Below are 24532 nucleotides of genomic sequence, written 5' to 3'. Positions count from 1 at the left end.
ATTATTTATTTATTTATTATGCTTCTTGCACTGGTGTACATGCATCTTACTCTTTAGTTACTGTAACATTTAGTTGTTCTATGATGACTCTGTGGGCCTCGAAAACCATGGCACCTTGCTTTCCAGACTGCTGCATGTTCCGATAGAAGCAGTGCAAGAATCATTTTCACATCTGCCTGCAGCTTTTGTGAATCTATTATTCTGTGTATCCCCCTCCCCCGCTATCAGGTTTTCTGACCCACCTAACAATGCCTTGATAGTGTATCTCATTCCTATAGAAGCAGTCTCTTCTGTTAACAAGCACCCTATTAACTTCCTGTATTGTTGAATATTAGGGATAATATCATTTAATTAAATAATATTTTAAATTGCATAAAATGTAACTTACCTCAAGTAATGCGTCCTCAGGCAGGTCTGTACAGTGGACTGCATTTTTAATTTTATCTTGACCAAACATTGCTCGTAATGAATGAGGACGAAGTTGCTGAGCAATATGCTACGTTTAAATTTATAAATTATTTAAGAATTGAATCTAAGCAAGTTTTATTCAATATAAAAGCTGAATTATGAAATTAAAGAGTAAAACTCAGGTTCTGAAAAGTAAGTGGCAACACTTTACACATGAAAGATAAATTAATGGGAACTCCTTTCTTAAAGGAACAACCAAAAAAAACCACTGCTTTACTCTACTGCTGACAGCCATAAACGAGTTTACCGTTAACACTATTCAGTAGCAGAAAATTAAAATACTACTTCACTAGTGATAGATGGTTGAAATGGCATGCTGTGATAGAAAAATGACTAAGCCAAGTCTCGATTCTGTGATTTTTGACAGGGCTGTGTGATCAAAAAGTAAACATTAGAAGAGGATTGTACACCGTTAGCAAAATAGAAGAAAAAGGATGGAAGCTGTATTATATGGCAGGTTCATAGTGTTACCCCAAATCTCCACAGAATGAAGGAATGTAGCAAGTCTGTTGTATAGAAATTTTACACACAATATCATTTATCATTCTATTAAATGCAGCTAAAAAAAAAAAATCTGCCACCTCTAATAGTACTATTCTTCTATTTTGTTAGTCAGGGAAGACAGCCAAAGCCTTTTTTGATCCAATAACCATGTGTGCAGGATGCTTATAGCTGAGATTAGTTTCCCCAAAGAGTTCAGGATGCAAGAAAGTTATAACAGCATATGCAATATTTATCTTGTATAAAAGTACCACAGAAATGTTGTGGGTGGCTGGCAAATTTAGATTTTGGTCAAGGCTACGAGGAGTCAGTTTATTGTGTGTGTGTAAATTGCATGCATTCTGTGATGGCCAGTATGGCTATTTGTGTAAATGAAAATATGAATTTACAATATAAAATATTGCATATAAATTAAAGAAATTTATATCTGACTTCCAAAACCATATCTGCCTTCTTCAGCAAACCTTTGGCCTCTCCCATTCTCTTTTGCTGTTCTGCAGGGATCATTTCTTTGGAGGTTACAATGGGAATCACAGTGAGATCTGTTGTCCCTTAATTTCAAGGGAGCAGATTTCATATATTTTTCACAGGATGGCCACTAGTGAATCCAGCAGACAAAATGTATTGATGACTCATCATTTACACAAATGGCTATCTGTGTAAATGAAAATATGAATTTACAATATAAAATATTGCATATAAATTAAAGAAATTTATATTAGCATTAGCATTAGTAGAGGCATTTGATGCAAGAAAGCAAGCTTATGCAGCATCAGCCAAAAAAAAAAAAAAAAAAAAAACCCACTTCCACTTCACCCCTCTGTTCGTTCAAAATACCTGTCCAGCTGAGCCTTAAACTTATTTAGGCTATCAACCTCCACCACAAGGGATGGAAGTCTGTTCCACCAACCAACCACCCGCTGGCTAAAGGCAAATTTCCGCACGTCTATCCTACATCTGTCTTTCCTCAATTTGAATTTATGCCCTCTCAGGTGATTTTTCTGAGCTAGAGGAAGAATCCCATCAGCATTGAGCATGCTTAAACCATTCAAGGCTTTATACACCTCTATCCGATCACCTCGCTGGTGCCTAGTCTCCAGACACTGTAATTTGCAAAACTTAAGCCTTTCTTCGTAAGAGCACCCCTTTGTTCCATTCACTAATCTTGGTGCCCTTCTCTGTACTCGTTCCAGCAGCTCTACATCCTTCTTGAAATGAGGCCTCCAGACCTGTATACAGTACTCTAGGTGTGGCCTGACCATCGCCTTATACAATGGAATAATCACTTCCTTATCCCTGCTGGAAAAATTCCTGTATATCATTGACAATACTCCATGAGCTACTCTTGCAGCCCGTCTGCACTGCTCAGAGAACTTCATATCTGCCTGCACAACCACCCCCAAGTCCCTTTCATTCTCTACCACTGTCAGTGTAGTACCACAGAGTTGATACGTTGCTCTGGGGTTGCTGTTTCCCATGTGTAGTACTTTACATTTGTCAATGTTAAACTTCATTTGCCACCTCTCAGCCCATCTGCTCAACCTTTCCAGATCCTGTTGCAGCAGCATAGTGTCAGTAGTGTCCTTGACAACCCTGCCAACCTTTGTATCGTCTGCAAACTTGGACATTAAGCCTGATATACCATCATCAATATCATTTATAAATACAGAAAACAATAATGGACCCAACACTGAGCCCTGAGGGACTCCACTAATAACATCAGTCCACGATGAGCAGTGTCCATTGATTACCACTCTCTGTCTTCTCCCCCTCAACCACCCCTTTATCCATAGCAGCAATTTGCCTCCAATGTCACACTGCTCCAATTTGTGTAGCAGTCTTCCATGTGCAACAGTATCAAAAGCCTTTCTAAGATCCAAGTATATAATATCAAAGTTATTCCCTGCATCCAGTTCTTTTGTGACTGCATCATAGTATCCAATCAAGTTGGTCAGGCAAGACTTCCCCTTAACAAAACCATGCTGTGTCTGAGCTATAACTGAAGTCTTGTCTAAATGATCCTGCAGTGCTTCTTTAACCAGTGCCTCCATTAATTTTCCTGGAACAGAAGTTAAGCTCACAGGTCTATAATTACTTGTGTCAGCCTTTGATCCTCCTTTGTGAATTGGGGTCACATTTGCACATTTCCAGTCTATGGGTACCTCCCCTGAGTCCAAGGAAGCTCTCATAATTATGGCTACGGGTTTGCTTACTTCCTTTGCTGCCTCCTTTAATATAACTGGATAGATCCCATCCACCCCGGGTGCCTTTCTTGTGTTTATCTTCAACAGTTTCTCCTCCACTTTACTCCCAGTTATTTCAAGATTCTGTAGCTTACTGCTAGAGTTGAATACACCTCTGGCATTCCCCTCGCTGAATAACTCCTCATGTGTGAATGTTGATGCAAAATATTCATTTAGTTTGTTAGCTACCTGAGCAGGATCATCAACAGTTGACCCATCAATATCAAGTGGACCAATCTGATTCATCCCCTTCCTTCTAGAGTTTACATAAGTAAAGAACTCTTTGCTGTTTTTCTTTGCATCCCTTGCCAAGGATTTCTCGTAATCTGCCTTCGCCTGCCTAACCTCCTTTGTAACTTGGTTGCATATCAACTTGTATTTATCATAGGCTTCTGTGTCATGTGTTAATTTGTATGTATCCCATGCATTTTTCTTCTCTGCCATATGCCTCATTAGTTCATCTGACATCCATTTTGGCCTAAACCTTGAACAATATTTCTTAGTTGGTATGTAAAGCCTAGTAGCTTCCAAGATAAGTTCTTTGAATGCTTCCCATTTTGAATTTGCTGTTGGTAACATCATCAGTTGGTCCCACTGTATAGAATTTAAATACTGTCTCAGTCCATCGTAGTCGCCTTTACGGAAGCAATAACCCTTCCCTTTACCCCTAATGGTAGTTACCTCTTTGAGTAAATCCCACTTCAGCACACTGTGATCACTGCCACCTAGTGGTTCATTTATCTGCAGATTCTTAATGCATGAAGAATCACTGCTGATAATCAAATCAAGAGTATTACTCCCTCTAGTTGCCTCCCGAACATGCTGATGTAGAAAACAATCATCCAATAAATTCACAAAAGCCCTGCTAGTGTGTGAGTAACCAGCCCCCAAATTCAAGTCAATATCTGGGAAATTAAAATCTCCCATTATAAGACACTCTGATTTACTGGCCCACTCTATTTCCCTGTACAGTTCCTTATTATACTCATCAGAGTCATTAGGCCTATAGCACACTCCTACTCTCAATTTTGATCTCCCAATGTTTATGTCACACCAAACTGACTCCACACTGCACTGTCCAGCGATGTCGATTGGCTTCACTTCCTTGGTTTTTATGTGTTTCTTAACTAATAGCATAACCCCCCTTCCTATCCTGTCTATCCTTTCTGTAGATGTTGTACTCCCCAAATTGCAGTTCTGCATCCCTTATATCTGTGTGACACCACGTCTCTGATATACCAACAATATCTGCCTTCGATGTTTTGAGCAATACCTCAAATTCATCAAATTTATTTACTAAACTCCTAGCATTGGTGTACACGCAAGTATACCTGCACCTGTTTCTATTCTTAGCTACCCTAACACAACCCATGTGTTTACTTGTACCGCAGTGGCTCCCAGCAGTCTCTGAAATACCATGCATCTTGTTTTTCAGGCTTCTGCTCATTCTAATAGAAGCAGTGCAAGAATCTCTTTCACCTCTGCCAGTGGCTACTGTCAATCTATTGGTCTTTGTCTCCCCCCAAGCTAGCAGTTTTCCGACCCACCTAACACTGCCTCGATAGCATCAGCAAATATTCTTGCACCCTTTCTATTTAAGTGTATCCCATCCCTGTAGAAGCAATCTCTCCTGTTAACAAGTACAGTCCAGGCTGAAAAAAATTCTACCCCTTGAGCCTTGCACAATCTTTCCAGGGCCGAATTGATCGACAAGGCTCTCATCATATACTCCCTCCTATCGTGTCTGGGCATATCTGACTTCCAAAACCATATCTGCCTTCTTTAGCAAACCTTTGGCCTCTCCCATTCTCTTTTGCTGTTCTGCAGGGATCATGTCTTTGGAGGTTACAATGGGAATCACAGTGAGATCTGTTGTCCCTTAATTTCAAGGGAGCAGATTTCATATATTTTTCACAGGATGGCCACTAGTGAATCCAGCAGACAAAATGTATTGATGACTCATCTAGATCAGCTAGTGAATAATTTTCTGCCTCTACTATGCTAAATTATTGGAATGAGTGTCTCAATCACCCATTCCAATAATTTAGTCCAGTAATTAACAACTCACTAACTACAAGAATTTCCTACAATCCAACCTAAACCTCTTTCCTCATAATTTCAATTTATGATCCTCTAGTTCTAGAATCTTCTGCAACTGTTCATAATTAGAGATGATTAGCTTTCATTAATTTCACTATCATTTCTCAGAACATTAACATTAGTACAGGCACATGATGCAAGAGAGCAAGCTTACACAGCATCAGAAAAAAAAAAAAATTCCCATTTCATTGATCCATTCTTTCCAAATGTTTGTCTAATTCTGCCTTGAATTTATTTAAGCTATCAACTTATTTATTTAAGCAGGTGGTCATCCTGCCGAAATGACCAGAACCGGGAAACCGGGGAAACTAGGCAAGAAACCGCATGAAATTCGGAACAAGCCCGGCCATACGGTTTGAAGATCAATGCTGATAAGACAAAGGCCCTGATAACAGATGGGTCGCAAGCCACCATCTATCTCGAAGGCGTCCAGATCGAGCAAGTGCAGGACTTTAAATACCTTGGGTCGCTGGTCCAGGAGAAGAAAGTTGCATCCACCATGGAAATCCACAGCAGAATTGGACAGGCGGCCACTGCGTTCGCCTCGCTCAAATGGTGTCTGTGGAAGAGGACCAACATTTCCACAAAGACTAAAATCCGACTCTTCCGGACTTTGATCCTGCCCATTCTTCTTTACGGATCGGAAACATGGATTTGTCTCAAGTTAGATTTGAACAAACTTGAGGTATTCCAAATGCGATGCCTGTGGCAGATCTTGGGCATCTCTCTTCGCGACCGCATCACTAATGATACCACCCGTGCCAGATGCCAACAGCAACCAACCATTGCCGACCAAATCCAGAAGCGAAGGCTTAGATGGTTTGGCCACGTATGTAGAATGGGCACGAATAGAATACCATCCACACTCCTTTGGAGACAACGACCCACCCAATGGAGCATCCAACGGACCGCGCCTAGGAAAACGTGGGCCAAGCAAGTGGAAAATGACTTGAAGAGCCGACGTCTCGACCTTAACCAGGCTAGGACTGACGCCATGGATCGTAAGGTATGGAAGAACATCACAGAGCAAGTCCGAAACCCTGCGGCACCTACAGCAGCATACTGGTTGCATGGCCAACCGCCTCCCCCAGCTGCCAGCTAAGGACCGAAGAAGAAGAAGAAGCTATCAACTTTCACAACAACAGATGGAAGTTTGTTCCAGCAATCAACTACCTGCTGGGTAAAGGCAAACTTCCACACATCTATTCTACAACTGTCTTTCCTCAGTTTCAATCTATGTCCCTTCAGGTTTATAATCTGAGAAAGAGGAAGAATCCCACAAGAACTGAGCCTGCTCAATCCAGTCAAGACCTTATACATCTCAATCAGATCGTCTCACAGGTGCCTAGTCTCTAGAAGCTGCAATTTGTAGAACTTAGGCCTTTCTTCATAAAAGCACCCGTTTGTTCCCTTCACAGTTCCCAGTCTTGTTGCCCTTCTCGGTACTCGTTCTAGCAACTCTACATCCTTCCAAAAATACTTTACTCTACATACTTAACATTCTGAAAAGAAACTTAACTCTACATAAGTTATGAGATAATTAGTTTACTGAACCATGTCTCCAGACACTCCAGTTATTCAAAACTGTAGCATAGATTGAGTACAGTGCTAATTTCAACTTCTATACAGCATTGCCCTATTACATTTTCAGACATTTTTTTCATTCCCAACTTTAGCGATTGTTATCAAGTCAAAAAGAAAATCGAATAATGAAGAGGAGAATTTTTGAAATACAACAATAAAATCGTGTTTTGCCTAAATATTATTAATTTTCAAGAGACCAATCCTGTTGTTTTGTTTGTTTATTTGGTTTTTAAGAGCATTAGCAACTAAGACCATATTGCTCCGAGATATGCGGTGGTCATTCCCTGACCTTTCCGCATCCTCCGTGTTTGGTGGTGACGGGCTTGAACCCCGGTCTAATCAAGAAGCGTGTACTACGCACTGCTGCTCCTTCCCACCTGGCTATGGAGGCGCCACCAATCCTGTATATGCATTTTTTGAGACTCAAATCGAAATAAAATAAAATATGAATGTTAGAAGAAAATTCATATTTAAGTGAACCAGAGTGTCCTCTGGTTAAGTAACTGTATTGAGTGTCCTCTGGTTAAGTAACTGTATTTTCCAAGTCAAAGTAAGACTGATGGATGTTTTTCCCAGCTAGAGAACCAATATGCTTTCATGGTTTTTGACTGTACACAAACTTGTGGTTGAAATGTTAACCTGACAATACTTGTTAACATTAAAAACAGCTGGAACTAAAACTGCTAGTACCTGAATCTGCAGTGCTAATTTTTACAGATCTGTCACAATGTGGGCATAAACAGATGTAAATAAATGTGAAAAATAATTTACAAAACCATGAATTGCATTGAAATAATTATATATACAAATCAAAATGAAAATAGCAATAAAAATAAAATTATATTAAAGTAATCATTTATCATATTTGTCAAACTGTTAAACAAGTGTCATCCTTGTGGTTGTCGTCTTTTGTTTCTAAAGATAGTGGGTGTTGGTCTAGCTGGGCTCTTTCCTTTCATCTTGGTAGAGGATTGGTAATTAGTATTAGTATTAGTAACGGCCGTATGGTGCAAGAAAGCCTATGGCTTATGCTGCACCAGCCAAAAAAAAAAAAAAAAAAAAAAATCCGAACAAAACAATGATAAAAACAAAAATTAAATAAATAAATAATAATAATTAATAAATAAATAAAAATAATAAAATGAAATAAAAAGGAAATCAATTCCTATCATCCTATGCGCTTCCCTTACCCGAAAGTACTATCCAGATGACCTTTGAATTTCCCCAAACTGTCGGCCTCTACCACCCATGAAGGCAACTTATTCCAATAATTTATAACTCGCTGGCTAAAATAAAACTTCCTGCAGTCCAATCTAAACATTTCCCCCCGTAACTTGAATTTATGTCCCCTAGTTCTAGCATCATTTATAATCTTGAAAATTTTGTCCTCATTCATTTTACTGATGCCTCTCAGAGCCTTAAACACCTCAATCAAATCTCCTCTAAGGTGTCTAGTTTCCAAACTCTGCAACCCACATATTCGAAGTCTTTCTTCATAAGGACGCCCTTTTGCCGATCTCACCAGGCGAGTTACCCTTCTTTGCACCCTTTCAAGAAGCTCGATGTCTTTCTTTAGGTGCGGTCTCCATACTTGAACACAGTATTCCAAGTGTGGTCTAACATAAGCCTTATATAATGGGATTATCACGTCCCTATCTCTACTTGCAAAAGTTCGATAGATCATCGATAGGACACCATGGGCCTTCCTTGCAACCTGTTTACAATGCTCAGAGAATTTCATGTCTGACCGTATCGTAACACCCAAGTCCCTTTCCTCCAGTACTGGGTTTAGTTGAACTCCACCAAGTGAATAAGTTATTTTGGGATTACTGTTTCCCAGGTGTAATACCTTAAACTTTGTTGGATTAAAGCATAGCTGCCATTTTTCTGACCATTCTTGAAGTCTATCTAGGTCTCTCTGAAGAAGCTTGACAGTGATCATTAACTACTCTACCAATTTTAACATCATCTGCAAATTTAGACATCACACCCTCTATTCCTTCATCAATGTTGTTTATGAAAATTAAAAACAACAGTGGTCCTAATACTGATCCTTAGGGAACCCCACTTCTTACATCAACCCAATCTGAGGAATAGCCATTTATCACAACCCTCTGCCTCCTGCCCTGAAGCCATCCTTCTATCCATCTAAGGATTTTCCCAGTGATTCCAACCTGTTCCAGCTTATAAAGCAACCGCTCATGTGGGACTGAGTCAAAAGCTTTGCTGAAATCTAAATAAACAATGTCGAAATTATTCCCTAAATCCAGCTCGTGAGTGACCCTTTCGAAATAGCGAACCAGATTTGTTAAACATGATTTTCCCTTTACAAAACCATGCTGAGTATCCTTGAGAATTTCAATTCGATCCAAATGATCCTGAATTCCACCCTTGATCATTGCCTCCATGATTTTCCCCACCACTGAAGTCAGACTGACAGGTCGATAATTTCCCACTTCACTTTTAGAGCCACCCTTATGTATGGGAGATACATTTGCACTTTTCCAATCCAAGGGAATCTCCCCAGAGTCTAGTGATGCTTGCATAACCAGCCTCAGTGGTTCAATGCACTCGCTTGCCGCCTCTCTCAAGATTATAGGGTATATTCCATCAACTCCAGGAGCCTTACTGGTCTGTAGGCTTGAAAGTTTTTTCATTAAATAATCTTGCGAAATTTCAATATCATTAATATTTTTTAACTTCGCTCCCACAATTTCCCATTGCCACAAAAGGCTTTTCATTTGTAAATATCGATGCAAAATAACTGTTGAGTTCATCTGCAACGGCAGCTGGTGTATTTATTACTATCCCCTTTCCCTTACGTAAAGGTCCGATCTGGTTTGTCCTGCTCTTCTTGGCATTTATATATGTGAAGAATTCTTTATCCCCCCTCTTTGCTCTGTTTGCTAGTGATTTCTCATAAACTGCCTTTGCCTGTCGAACCTTTTCTGTGGCTCTATTACACATCACCTTGTAGCTGTTATAGGCTTCAGTACTTTTTATTGCTCTGTAACTTTTCCATGCCACCTTTTTCTGCTCAAGTAATGTGGCAACTTCACTATTCATCCAACTTGGAACCCTTCTCGTGGAGTATTTTTTTAATGATATATACGCATTCAAGGCATCTGTGATTAATGTTTTAAAAGCGTACCACAGTTCAATTGTATTCATTCTCTGCGCGATATCTACCCAGTTAATAGAGGCCATGTAGTACCTTAAGGCATCGTAATTTCCTTTTCTGAAATTAAAACCCATTCCTTTGCCTTTTACTTCTGCTACCTCTCTCGTCATCATCCACCGTAGAACTCCATGATCACTTCCTGCTACTGGTTCCTCTACTGTCAGCCCTGTTATGTCATCTGATTCATGTGTGATGATGAGGTCTAGGATATTCTTTTCTCTAGTACTTTCCCTGACATGTTGATACAAATAACAGTCATCTAGTTGATTTAAAAATTTTGTTCCCCATGTCGAGTTTCCTTCCCATTTACTCCAATCAATTAGAGGCAAATTGAAATCACCCATAATAAGACATTGACGCTTACTTGCCCATTCCATTTGCATGTAGAGGCTTTTGTCATAGTCTTCACAATCACCTGGTCTATAGATTACTCCTACTCGCATTGTACCTTTGTTTCCAACTATCTCACACCATACAGACTCTATACTAGCATGTGAAATGTCTGAATCCGGGAAAGCTATCGTCGCACTCAGGCTGCTTCTGATAAGAAGCATTACCCCACCACCCCTTCTATCTACTCTATCCTTCCTAAATACATTATACAAGCCGTACTGAAACTCATCATCCCCAATTTCCGGGTGGCACCATGTCTCTGTAAGCCCTATTATGTCCGCGTTACTTGTTTTAACCAGCAGTTCGAATTCGCTCATTTTATTGACGACACTTCTAACGTTACTGTATAAACAATTAAGATTTACTGTTCTTGTATATTTAACAACCCTAACACAACCCTTGAAGTTTTTTAGGCTCTCTTCCCTGATATTAGCTACCTGCTCACGTGAAACGTCTTTGGCCCCAGAACATCTAGATAATACGTCCAGTTGGGGTAATAGGTAAGAACTCTTAAGGTATGTGCAAGAGTTACATTGACCAATATTATCAGATAAACGCGTGTCACTATTACCCACATCCCCCCTAACTAGCAGTTTCCCTGAGCCTTTAAGGTATCCTCAATAATACTGGCAAAAACTTTTGCACCACCTTAATATATGGAAGCACATTATAAAAAATTTTTCCTCGAAAGTTCTTCTGTGGTAGTTGTTATCTGTCATCAGGACAGAAGCTGCTCTGAAGTTCTGCACCAGCCCACATTCCAATGCACAGTCCAATGCACAAGGCTGTGCGTTGGACTACTCTACTCATCTTGAATATCTTTACATGTTCTTCTACTTGTAGTCAGTTCCTAAGGCAGCAGTAGGAGTCTCCTGTTTAGGTTTCTTTGCACCAGCAATTGAATTTATTAATCAGGCCCCTAGGGTTGTAGTTATTACTGTTGTACTGAAGAAGGTCTTAAGAGGGTTCAATCCCATGTAATACGTAGATATATTGAATTTCTTGGCTTAAACTGGATGTAAGGTGATGGTTTCCATGGTTTTCATGCTAGTTGATTTCATTCTGATTGATTCTGAAAACTATGTGGTTTTCTACACCACAGTTTTAAATAACTATAGTATATGGTGGACATGGTTCAAATCATAATAAACTAATAATTTTAGCTCAAACCATATATAGAGTTAAATTTCTTTTTATTCAGTTAATTTTTACTTAGTATTTAGAGAACAAGCTGGCCTAGTCTTATTTTTGCCACCTATATTATATAGTTAATTTATTAGAAGGAAATTTAGGATTCTATATGTGAAATAGCACTCACAGGATCAGCAGGTCCAACAAACTGACGGAAATATTGTGGTGTATTTTCATTGTAGGAAGATGCTATCTCCATAGCTATGAGAGGTCCAGATGCCATTTGTGCAACAAACTCCTGAATAAACAGAGATAACTATTATAATACACAACTAATACATTATAAAAGCAACAGAAATTATTTAGCATTAGTATTGGTATAATTAGTAGTCCATAGTTATGAAAAATGTAAAATCTTATCTTCCTTTTTCATATTTGCAATATTTCTACTCTCCTTTACTCATTACAAGTTAATACATTTGTCACTAGATGATAGATATTCAGATTAAATTTTTCTGTAAAGATGAGTGTTCTTTTCTTAAGTTTATTACCAATTAAGGATAACATGTAACTTATTTAAATACTTCTCTTTCAAATAAAATGTTTAGTTAATAAATTTGGTTAGCAAGTACAGAATTTGTTACTTGCTTAACTCATCATGCTATTTATTTTGTCACTTTTTCAAGTCCCAACCACTCTTCAATAGATTTATATAGTATTTATTTATATTTATATTTCTATAGCCCTGTACCCAGTAAACAAGGTGAAGTCTGACCATTGCCTTATACAAAGGAATAATGTTATTAGTGGAGTTCCCTAGGGTTCTGTGTTGGGCCCATTGTTGTTTTGTATATTTATCAATGATATTGATGAAGCTATATCAAGTTTAATGTCCAAGTTTGCAGATGATACAAAGGTTGGCAGTGTTGTTAACGACAGTAATGACAGTCTGCTACTCCAACTGTCAAATTGAGGAAAGATAGTTTTAGAATAGATGAGCAGAAATTTGCATTTAGCCAGTGGGTAGTTGACTGGTGGAATAGGCTTCCATCTTTTGTTGTGGAAGCTAATTAGCATTAGCATTAGTAGAGGCATTTGATGCAAAAAAGCAAGCTTATGCAGCATCAGCCAAAAAAAAAAAAAAAAAAAAAAAAAAAAACCACTTCCACTTCACCCCTCTGTTCGTTCAAAATACCTGTCCAGCTGAGCCTTAAACTTATTTAGGCTATCAACTTCCACCACATGGGATGGAAGTCTGTTCCACCAACCAACCACCCGCTGACTAAAGGCAAATTTCCGCACGTCTATCCTACATCTGCCTTTCCTCAATTTGAATTTATGCCCTCTCAGGTGATTATTCTGAGCGAGAGGAAGAATCCCATCAGCATTGAGCATGCTCAAACCATTCAAGGCCTTATACACCTCTATCAGATCACCTCGCTGGTGCCTAGTCTTCAGACACTGTAATTTGCAAAACTTAAGCCTTTCTTCGTAAGAGCACCCCTTTGTTCCATTCACTAATCTTGTTGCCCTTCTCTGTACTCGTTCCAGCAGCTCTACATCCTTCTTGAAATGAAGCCTCCAGACCTGTATACAGTACTCTAGGTGTGGCCTGACCATTGCCTTATATAAGGGAATAATCACCTCCTTATCCCTGCTAGAAAAATTCCTATATATCATTGACAATACACCATGAGCTACTCTTGCAGCCCGTCTGCACTGCTCAGAGAACTTCATATCTGCCTGCACAACCACCCCCAGGTCCCTTTCATTCTCTACCACTGTCAGTGTAGTACCACAGAGTTGATACATTGCTCTGGGGTTGCTGTTTTCCATGTGTAGTACTTTACATTTGTCAATGTTAAACTTCATTTGCCACCTCTCAGCCCATCTGCTCAACCTTTCCAGATCCTGTTGCAGCAGCATAGTGTCAGTAGTGTCCTTGACAACCCTGCCTACCTTTGTATCGTCTGCAAACTTCGACATTAAACTTGATATACCCTCATCAATATCATTTATGAATACAGAAAACAATAATGGACCCAACACTGAGCCCTGAGGGACTCCACTAATAATATTAGTCCACGACGAGCAGTGTCCATTGATTACCACTCTCTGTCTTCTCCCCCTCAGCCACCCCTTTATCCACAGCAGCAATTTGCCTCCAATGCCACACCGCTCCAATTTGTGCAGCAGTCTTCCATGTGCAACAGTATCAAAAGCCTTTCTAAGATCCAAATATATAATATCAAAGTTATTCCCTGCATCCAGTTCCTTTGTGACTGCATCATAGTATCCAATCAAATTGGTCAGGCATGACTTCCCCTTAACAAAACCATGCTGTGTCCGAGCTATAGCTGAAGTCTTGTCCAAATGATCCTGCAGTGACTCTTTAAGCAGTGCCTCCATTAATTTTCCTGGAACAGAAGTTAAACTCACAGGTTAAACTAATAGCCTAAATAAATTTAAGGCTGAGCTGGACAGGCATTTGGAACGAATGGAGGGATGAAATGGGAGGGTTTTTTTTTTTTTTTGGCTGATGCTGCATAAGCTTGCTTTCTTGCATCATATGCCATACTAATACTAATGCTAAGAATCACGTCCTTGTCCCTGGTAGCAAAATTCCTATATATCATTGACAAAACTCCACAACCTGCTCTGGCAGCCTGTCTGCACTGCTTTTTCATTCTCCGCCTCTCTGAGTGTAGTACCACACAGTTGGGTTAACTGCTTCTCTTGGGATATTCTGCCTATATGCAGTACTTTGCATTTATCAATATTAAACTTCAGTTGCCACTTCTCAGCCCATCTGCCTAACTTTTCTAGGTCCTGTTACAGTAGCATACTGTCTTTACTATAATTAACAACCCTGCCAACCTTATATCATTTGCAAACTTGAACATTAAGCCTGATATACCTTCATTGATATAATTAAGAAATACACAAAACAACAATGGGCCAAGCACCAAACCCTGGGGAACTCCACTAATAACATTAGTCCACATAGAGCAGTGTACATTTATTACCACTCTCTGCCATCTCCCACTCAACCATTCCTTTATCCATTGCAGCAACTTTCCCTTAATGCCATACCACACGAATTTGTACAGCAGTCTTCCATATGCAACAGTATCAAAAGCTTTCCAGAAATCCAAGTATATGATATCAAAATTATTTTTTGCATCCAGTTCCTTTGTGACCAAATCATAGTATTTAATCAACTTGGTCAGACAAGACTACCCCTTAACAAACCCATGCTCTGTCTGAACTATTACTGCACTATTATTCTTGTCTAGGTGATCCTGCATCACTTCTTTAACCAGTGATGCCATTATTTTTCCTGGAATAGAAGTTAAACTAACAGGTTTATAATTATTTGCATCACTCTTTGAACCCCCTTTGTGAATTGGGGATACATTTGCACATCTCCAATGCATGGGGACCTCCCCTGAATCTAAGGATGCTCTTATAATTATGGCTAAGGGTTTGCTTACTTCCCTTGCTGCCTCCTTCAATATAACTGGATAGATTCCATCTGCCCCAGGTGCCTTTTTTATGTTTAACTTCAACAACTTCAACAACGGTTGATGATCCTGCTCAGGTAGCTAACAAACTGAATGAATGTTTTGCATTGACATTCACACATGAGGAGTTATTCAGCGAGGGGAATGCCAGAGGTGTATTCAACTCTGGCAGTAAGCTAGAGAATCTTGTAATAACTGAGAGTAAAGTGGAGGAGAAATTGTTGAAGATAAATACAAGAAAGGCACCTGGGGTGGATGGGATCTCTCCAGTTATATTAAAGGAGGCAGCAAAGGAAGTAAGCAAACCCTTAGTCATAATTATGAGAGCTTCCTTGGACTCAGGGAGAAGTACCCATGGACTGGATATGTGCAAATGTGACCCCAATTCACAAAGGAGGATCAAAGGGCGACACAAGTAATTATAGACCTGTTAGTTTAATTTCTGTTCCTGGAAAATTAATGGAGGCACTGGTTAAAGAAGCACTGCAGGTTCATCTAGACAAGACTTCAGTTATAGCTCAGACACAGCATGGTTTTGTTAAGGGGAAGTCTTGCCTGACCAATCTGATTGGATACTATGATGCAGTCACAAAAGAACTGGATGCAGGGAATAACTTTGATATTATATACTTGGATCTTAGAAAGGCTTTTGATACTGTTGCACATGGAAGACTGCTGCACAAATTGGAGCAGTGTGGCATTGGAGGCAAATTGCTGCTATGGATAAAGGGGTGGTTAAGGGGGAGAAGACAGAGAGTGGTAATCAATGGACGCTGCTCATCGTGGACTAATGTTATTAGTGGAGTCCCTCAGGGTTCAGTATTGGGTCCATTATTGTTTTCTGTATTTATAAATGATATTGATGGTATATCAAGCTTAATGTTCAAGTTTGCAGACGATACGAAGGTTGGCAGGGTTGTCAAGGACACTACTGACACTATGCTACTGCAACAGGATCTGGATAGGTTGAGCAGATGGGCTGAGAGGTGGCAAATGAAGTTTAACATTGACAAATGTAAAGTACTATATATGGGAAACAGCAACCCCAGAGCAACATATCAACTCTGTGGTACTACACTGACAGTGGTAGAGAATGAAAGGGACCTGGGGGTGGTTGTGCAGGCAGATATGAAGTTCTCTGAGCAGTGCAGACGGGCTGTAAGAGTAGCTCATGGTGTATTGTCAATGATATATAGGAATTTTTCTAGCAGGGATAAGGAGGTGATTATTCCCTTGTATAAGGCAATGGTGAGGCCACACCTAGAGTACTGTATACAGGTCTGGAGGCCTCATTTCAAAAAGGATGTAGAGATGCTGGAACGAGTACAGAGAAGGGCAACAAGATTAGTGAAGGGAACAAAGGGACGCTCTTACAAAGAAAGGCTTAAGTTTTGTAAATCACAGTGTCTGAGGACTAGGCACCAGCGAGGTGATCTGATAGAGGTGTATAAAGCCTTGAATGGTTTGAGCATGCTCAATGCTGATGGGATTCTTCCTCTTGCTCAGAATAATCACCCGAGGGGGCATAAATTCAAATTGAGAAAAGACAGATGTAGGATAGACATGAGGAAATTTGCCTTTAGCCAGCGGGTGGTTGGTTGGTGGAATAGGCTTCCATCCCTTGTTGTGGAAGTTGATAGCCTAAATAAGTTTAAGGCTCAGCTGACAGGTATTTCGAATGAACAGAGGGGTGATTTTTTATTTATTTATTATTATTTTTTTTTGGCTGATGCTGCATAAGCTTGCTTTCTTGCATCAAATGCCTCTACTAATGCTAATGCTAATTTCTCCTCCACTTTACTCTCCATTATTAAAAAATCATTTAGCTCCCTGTTAGAGTTTGGTAAACTTCTGTCCTCCCCTTACTTAAAAAAATTCCTCATGTGTGAATGTAGATGCAAAATACTCATTCAGTTTTTAAGTTATCTGAGCAGGATCATCAATATTCGAACCGCCAACATCAAGTGAAACAATCTGATTCATCTCCTTCCTGCTAGAGTTTACATAAATAAAGAAGTCTTTGTTATTTTCTTTGCATCCTTTGCCAAGGATTTCTGGTAATCGGCCTTTGCTTGCCTAACCTCCTTTGTGACTTGATTACAAACTAGCTTATATCTGCCATAGGCTTCTGTGTCAACTGAAAATTTATATGCATCCCACGCATTTTTCTTCTATGCCACGAGCCTCATTAGTCCATCTGACATCCATTCAGGTCCAAATCTTGAACAGCATTTCTTAGTTGGTATGAAAAGTCTAGTATCTTCCAAGATTAATTCCTTGAAGGCTTCCCATTTAGAATTCACTGTTTTTAACATCATCAGTTATCCCACTATATAGACTGTCTGAGACCACTGTGGTCACCTTTACGAAAACAAAAAACCTTTCCTTTACCCTTGATGGTAGTTACATCTTTAAGTAAAATCACACATCAGTAGACTGTGATCACTGTCACCTACTGGTTCCTTTATCTGCAAATTCATAATGCATGAATCATAACAGCTGATAATCAGATCAAGAGTATTACTCCCTCTAGTTGCCCCTCGAACATGTTGCTGTAGAAAACAATCCTTCAATAAATCCACAAAAGTCTTCTAGAATGCAAGTGACCAACCCTCAAGTTCCAGTCAATATCTGAAAAGTTAAAATCCCCCATTACAAGACAATCTGATTTATTGGCCAACTCTATTTCTCTGCAGAATTGTTTGTTGTACTCATCAGAGTCATTAGGCCTATAACACACTCCTACTCTCATTTTTCTTTTCCCAGTGCTCATGTCACATCAAACTGATTCAACATTGCACTGTCCACCCATGTCAACTGAATGCACTTCCTTAGATTTTATGTGTTTCTTAAATAACAGCATAACTCCTCCCTTCCCACCCTGTTTATACTTTCTGTACACATCACTCCCCAAATTCAAATTCTGCACTTGAGTGCATTCCAGTTGAGCACTATGCACAGTGCATTCTTTGGCAAGCAACTGAGAAATTATGCTGTTTGGCACAGCCACTGCTACACCTATGTGTGCACCCATTTTGGAGCTATCAACGTACAGATGAGAATAGTTGGGGAATTGCATTACAAAGCATAATGTTTCATACATTGTTTTGGGATGGCAATTTGTTTCAACTGTGTGAGGTAATGTCGTACTCAACTGATCTGATTTCCCATGATGAAAGGGATGTGGGGGTTTTCTTGGTAGATTTTATCCACAGTTAAGTTCTGTTGTGAAATTAATCCTTTTAGACAGATAGCCGCTGTCTCACATAGGCTAGATTTGTTAATATTGCTATGCTGGGTGTCTAAGAAGGATTTATGTTTTCAGCATTGTACAGGGTGATTCAAAAAGGACTTTACAACTTTGTAAGTTTGTGTGTTTTGGTTTGAAGAAATGAAATCTGGGACAACGGAATTTTCGCACCAAATATGGAAAGGAACCTCCCAGTAAACCTACAATGTACTCGTAAAACAAGAATTTTGTCGAGACTGATTGTTCTGTTCAGCATGACAAATCTCCAGGATGCCCACGTGTTTCTGATGCTGTCATGGAAAAGTTTAGCGAGAGGTTTGTTCGGAGTGCTGTGAAATCAATGCGAAGTGAGTCCAGTGAGACTGGCATTCCACAACCAACCATTTGGTGTGTGTATTACGAAGACGGAGTTTGGTGTGTGTGTGTTACGAAGACGTTTACAGCTATACCGGTTTACCATAGTGCAACAAATTACTTACTCAGATAAGGTAGCCCATCAGGAATTCTGTGCAGACATGTTACATCGGATAGAGGAAGACGAGACATTACTGGACAACATAATCTTTAGTGATGAGTCAACATTTCATGTTAGTGGTAGGGTTAACAACCACAGATGCAGGATTTGGGCTGGTGAAAACCCGTGTGCACGTCTGGAACATGTTCATGACAGCTCAAAAGTGAATGTCTTTTGAGCTCTCAGCAAAGTAAAAGTTTATGGACCCTTCTTTTTACATGAGACAACCATCAACAGTATTGTGTATCTGAATATGCTGGAAAATTTTCTCATTCCATAGTTTGACAAAGATGACCACAAAGGATGCTTTCACTTTTAGCAAGACAGAGCACCTCCTCACTACCTGATGGAGGTAAGGGAATTCCTCAATAACTGTTTCCCAGGTCGGTGGATTGGTTGAGCAGGGCTGTTAGCATGGCCACCTCATTCCCCAGATTTGACACCTCTAGGCTTTTTTCTATGGGGTTTCATTAAAGATCGAGTGTTTGTTCAATCCTTACCTACCAATCTTGCCGAGCTCAAAACTAAAATCACCGCTGCAGTTACAGAAGTTACGCTGAATATATATTGTGTTGAGTTTGGGAGGAAACTGAGTTCGGATGGGATGTCTGCCGTATCACCAATGGCAGTCACATCGAACCAAAATGACTGTTTTAGGTAAAACGTGATGTTTTTTGCTACAATATGTCAGTTCAATAAATTATATGTCTCCTGAATAAATTTCTATACACTTACGAAATTGTAAAGCCCTTTTTGAATCACCCTGTATTAGTCATATAGTTCAAGGAAGACACAGGCTTTCGCTGCATGGGTCAAAAAAATAAATTAATTAATTTTAAAAAAAGTAGATAAAAAAATACAAATTACACAATTCTCTCTTCATGTAGGTAAATATCCAGTTGGTCTCTGAAGTTTTTCAAATTGTCATCATGAACTATGTGCAGAGACAACCTGTTACAGTAATCATCAACTCACTGGCTAAGATGTTGTTGTTGTTATTTGGTTTTTAGGAGCATTAGCAACTAAGGCCATATTGCTCCGAGAATATGCAGTGGTCATTCCCTGACCTTTCCATATCCTCCATATTTGGTGGTGACGGCTCGAACCCCGGTCTAATCAAGAAACGTGTGCTACACACTGCTGCTCCTTCCCACCTGGCTACGGAGGCGCCACTGGCTAAGAGAAAACCTTCCTACAATCAAGGCTAAAACCTCATCTCCTGTAATTTCAATTTATGGCCACTAGTTCTGGAATTGTACATAACAGTGAAAATTCCAACTTCATTCATTTTAGTAACCCCTCTCGGAGCCTTATAAATCTAAATCAGGTCTGCTCTAAGGTGCCAGGTTGTCCAGCTCTGTAGTCAACATAATCGAAGTCTTTCATCGCATAGTCACCCTTTTCTTGATCTCACTATGTGCGTTGCCTGTCTCTGAACCCCTTCAAAAAGACAAAAAAATGAGGCTTCAGAAAAATGAGGCTTCTAGACCTGTATGCAGTACTCAAGGTGTGACCTGGCCGTTGCCTTATTCAAGGGAATAATCATCTCCTTATTCCTGCTCGTAAAATTCCTGTATATATCAATGACAAAACCCTATGATCTACTCCAGCAGCCTGTCTGCACTACTCAGAAAACTTCATATCTGACTGCACAATTACCCCCAGGTTTCTTTCATTCTCCACTACCATGAGTGTAACACCACCCAGTTGCTATGTTACTCTGGGGTTACTGCTACTCATATGAATACTTTGTATTTGTCAATGTTAAACTTCAGTTGCCACTTCTCAGCCCATCTGTCCAACTTTTCCAGATCCTGTTGAAGCAGCACGCTGTCATTACTGTTATTAACAATCCTACCGACCTTTATATCACCTGCAAACTTTGACATTAAGCTTGATATTCCTCCATCAATATCATTGATAAATATACAAAAAAAAATTGGCCCAACGCTGAACCCTGGGGGACACCACTAATAACATTATTCCAGAAAGAGCTGTATCCATTGATTACCACTCTCTTTCTTCTCCCACTCAACCATCCCTTTATCCATTGTAGCATCTCACCTTTAATGCCATACTGCTCCAATTTTTACAGTAGTCTTTCATGTGCAACAGTATCAAAAGCTTTCCTGAAATCCAAGTATATGATATCAAAATTATTTTTTGCATCTGGCTCCCTTGTGACCACATCGTAGTATCCAATCAAATTGTTCAAACAAGACTTCCCCTTGACAAACCCATGCTGTGTCTGAATTATTACTGCAGTCTTTTCTAGATGATCCTGCAATGCTTCTTTAACCAGTGACTCCATTATTTTCCCTGGAACAGAAGTCAAACTAACAGGTCTATAATTATTTCTCACTCTTTAAACCCCCTTTCTGAACTGGGGATATATTTGCACATCTCCAGTCCATGGGGACCTCCCCTGAATCTAAGGATGCTCTCATAATTATGGCTAAGGGTTTGCTTACTTCCTTTGCCACCTCCTTTAATATAAGTGGATAGATCTCATCCGGTTCAGGTGCCTTTCTTATGTTTAACTTCAACAATTTCTCCTTCACTTTCCTCTCAGTTATTATTACAAAATCATTTAACTCCCTGTTAGAGTTGGATAAACATCTGGCTCTCTCCTCCTTGAATAACTCCTCATGTGTTAATGCAGATGCAAAATACTCATTTAGTTTGGCAGCTATCTGAGAATGATCATCTACAGTCAAACCACTTGCCTAATCTTCTTTGTGATTTGATTACGGACTATCTACCATAGGCTTCTGTGTCACCTGATAGTTTATATGCATCCCATGCATTTTTCTTCTCTGCCACGAGTCTCATTAGTTCTTCTGACATCCATTTGGGCCTAAACCGAGAACAGTATTTCTTAGTTGGAACAAAAAGCCTATTAGCTTCCAAGATTATATCCTTGAATGCTTCCCATTTAGAATTTGCTGTTGGTAACATCATCAGTTGGTTCTACTGTATAGAATTTAAAAAAATCTCTGCGACCACTGTAGTCACCTTTACGAAAGCAAAAACCCTTCCAAAAAAAACAGTTCTTCAATCCAAAGAAATCTCCTTTCTCTCTCTCTCTCTCTTCAGTATATGCCAACAACTCCTGCAGCCTTACTTCCTTTAGGTCTGTAAGTTTTTCTATCAAACAGTCATCTGTAATTTCAAAATCACCAATTTCATAGTACTCAGCATAAATGTCTTCCATTAGTAAAACTCTATGCAAGATATCTAGTCAATTCATCAGCAGGGTTATCTAAGAGTTTCCCACACCCAGTGCACAAGGAGCCGATAGGGTTCATTTTTTTCTTTGTATTCACATATACAAAAAATTCCTTGTCCCCTTTCTTTGCTCTCTTAGCCAATGCTTTCTCATACTCAGCCTTAGCTTCCCTAACTTTATCTGTGGTATTACAGATCAACTTGTAGCTGTTGTAGGCTTTAGAACTTTTCACTGTTCTGTAGCTTTCCCATGCTGTTTTTTTCTGCTCTATTAAACTGGCTAGCTTCATATTCATCCATCCAGCATCCTCCTTGTGGTATATATGTGTTCATGGCTTGTGTGATTATTGCTTTGAAGATATTCTATAATTCTAATGTATTCCCCCCCCCTCTGCAATCTGCCCAATTAATAGATGCCATGTAGCACCTTAAACTGCCACCCAGTCTCCTTTTGTGAAATTAAAACCCATGCCTTGACCTTAAATTACTGGGTACTTCTTCACCTTCCAACTAAGACTGCACGACACGATCACTACCTGATAATGGTCCCTGTACTTCAAGCTCTGTGATGTCATCTGATTCATGAGTAACGATAAGGTTGAGAATGTTCTTAGCCTTAGTACTTTCTCTAACTTTCTGGTAAAAATAATAATCATCAAGTTTATTTAAAATTTTGTTTTCCATGGCAAGTTTCACTTCCACTTATTCCAATCAATTAGAGACAGATTTAAGTCACCCATAATAAGACAGTCATGCTTGCTTGCCCATTCTATCTGCATGTAGAGATTTTCATCATATTCTTCACATTCTTCTGGTCTGTGGACTACTTTCACTTTCATTACACCTTTGCTTCCAACTAACTCACTCCACACAGATGTAATTTCTGACTCGGCAAAAGTTCTTTTTGGGCTCACGTTGCTTTTGATAAGAAGCATGATCCCACCACCCCTTCTATCTTCTCTATCTTTCCTAAATACATTATATGTATCATAATGGAATTCTTCATCCCAAGTGGCACCACGTTTCTGTTAGCCCTATTATGTCAGCATTGGTCTTAACCAGGAGTTTGAATTCACCCATTTTATTTACAACACTCCTAACATTACTGTAGATACAGTTAAGACTAGGTAATCTTCTACAATTTACTACCCTGACACCTCTTGAAATGTAGGCATGTGTTTTCCTAGCTTTATAGCTTTATCGTCCTGCTCATTTGAAACATTGCCACCCTCAGAAAATCTGCCAACATTGGCTTTTGTGGCAATAAACAATAATCTGTATTTTCAAGAACTGACTGCAGAAGAATGTGTAGTATGGGTCTGAAAGCAGGAAAAAGCATCTTTAGACAAAAAAAGGATGCCAGGCTTGTTTATTATGGGATAAAGAACATATCAATCAGTCTATGGATCAATGGAATGTTGTTTCATTGATCCATAAATGAGATTGGTGAAAGGAATGAAAGGATGGTCTTACAAGAGAGGATTTAGTTCTACAAATTGCAGCATCTGGAGAGTAGGCACCTGCAAAGTTATCTGGTTGAGGTGTTTAAGGCTTTCAATGGATTGGGCAAGATCAGTGCTGATAGCATTCTTCCACTTGCTCAGACTACCCACATGAGAATGCATAAATTTAAATTGAGGAAGGATTATTGCAGGGCAGATGTGCAGAGATTTGCCTTCAGCCAGTGGACGATTGATTGTTGGAACAAAAACTTTCATCTGGTATTGTGGAAGTGGGCAGTTTAAATTGAATTCCAGGAAGAAATAGACAAGTTACTGAAAAGGATAAACAGGCGATGTGAGTGGTTTTTTTTTTTTTTTTTTTGGCCAATGCTTTATAACTTGCTTTCTTGCATCATATGCTTCTACTGCTATTACTACTAACAATCATAATAATCTCTACAAGTTGGGTCTGTGGAACTAGAAAGCTGAAGTAAGCTGGAGTAATTAACATTGAAGTTACCAAGGAAATTACTGCATTGTAAAAGTTATACTGAAGAAAGTTGAGTTTAAAGACAATTAAAAAAAGAAACTGATTTGTAGGGATGAGAATGACAGTGGCAATAAATGAATTTGGCAGAATGGGGAAAGGAGATTTTAAGCCAGAGGTAATCAAAATCAGTACTTGTGCATGCATAAGCATTGACATTCCCTAAAAAGTGATACTTGCAGACTCCTTGTCTTTAATTTTGTTCACTTATGGGAGGAACACTTCCTTTTGTGGGTGTGGGGATGTATTTCTTTTGATAGTGAGGCATACTTTTGTGCTGCTTAGATCAGGTGTCAGCTCAGTATTTTTTATTTTTACAATTTTATTTAATTTGATTGTTATAGTACCTTGGTGTTCAGGCAGCAGAACTGCACTTTGGCAAGTATAATCCAATTAGTTGTATTACTTTGCTACATTTAATTCTAC

General features: G+C 39.3%; 1 protein-coding gene across 1 annotated transcript in view; it reads right to left on the bottom strand.

Annotated features, from left to right (window-relative positions):
- nmdyn-D7 (nucleoside diphosphate kinase homolog 7) overlaps positions 1-24532 on the bottom strand; it is a 124922-nt gene that overhangs the window by 7905 nt on the left and 92485 nt on the right. The window contains exons 7-8 of the mRNA XM_090386614.1: positions 11789-11899; positions 389-496 (exon numbers count right to left, since the gene is read on the bottom strand). Coding sequence (XP_090242740.1) covers positions 389-496; positions 11789-11899 — 219 coding nt within the window. The remainder of the gene's footprint in view (positions 1-388; positions 497-11788; positions 11900-24532) is intronic.

This window comes from Mastigoproctus giganteus, chromosome 1 (genome assembly GCF_048544385.1).
Source record: "Mastigoproctus giganteus isolate SK-2022 chromosome 1, ASM4854438v1, whole genome shotgun sequence".
In the NCBI taxonomy this organism is placed as follows: domain Eukaryota; kingdom Metazoa; phylum Arthropoda; class Arachnida; order Uropygi; family Thelyphonidae; genus Mastigoproctus; species Mastigoproctus giganteus.
This window is presented reverse-complemented; position numbering and strand designations above follow the sequence as displayed.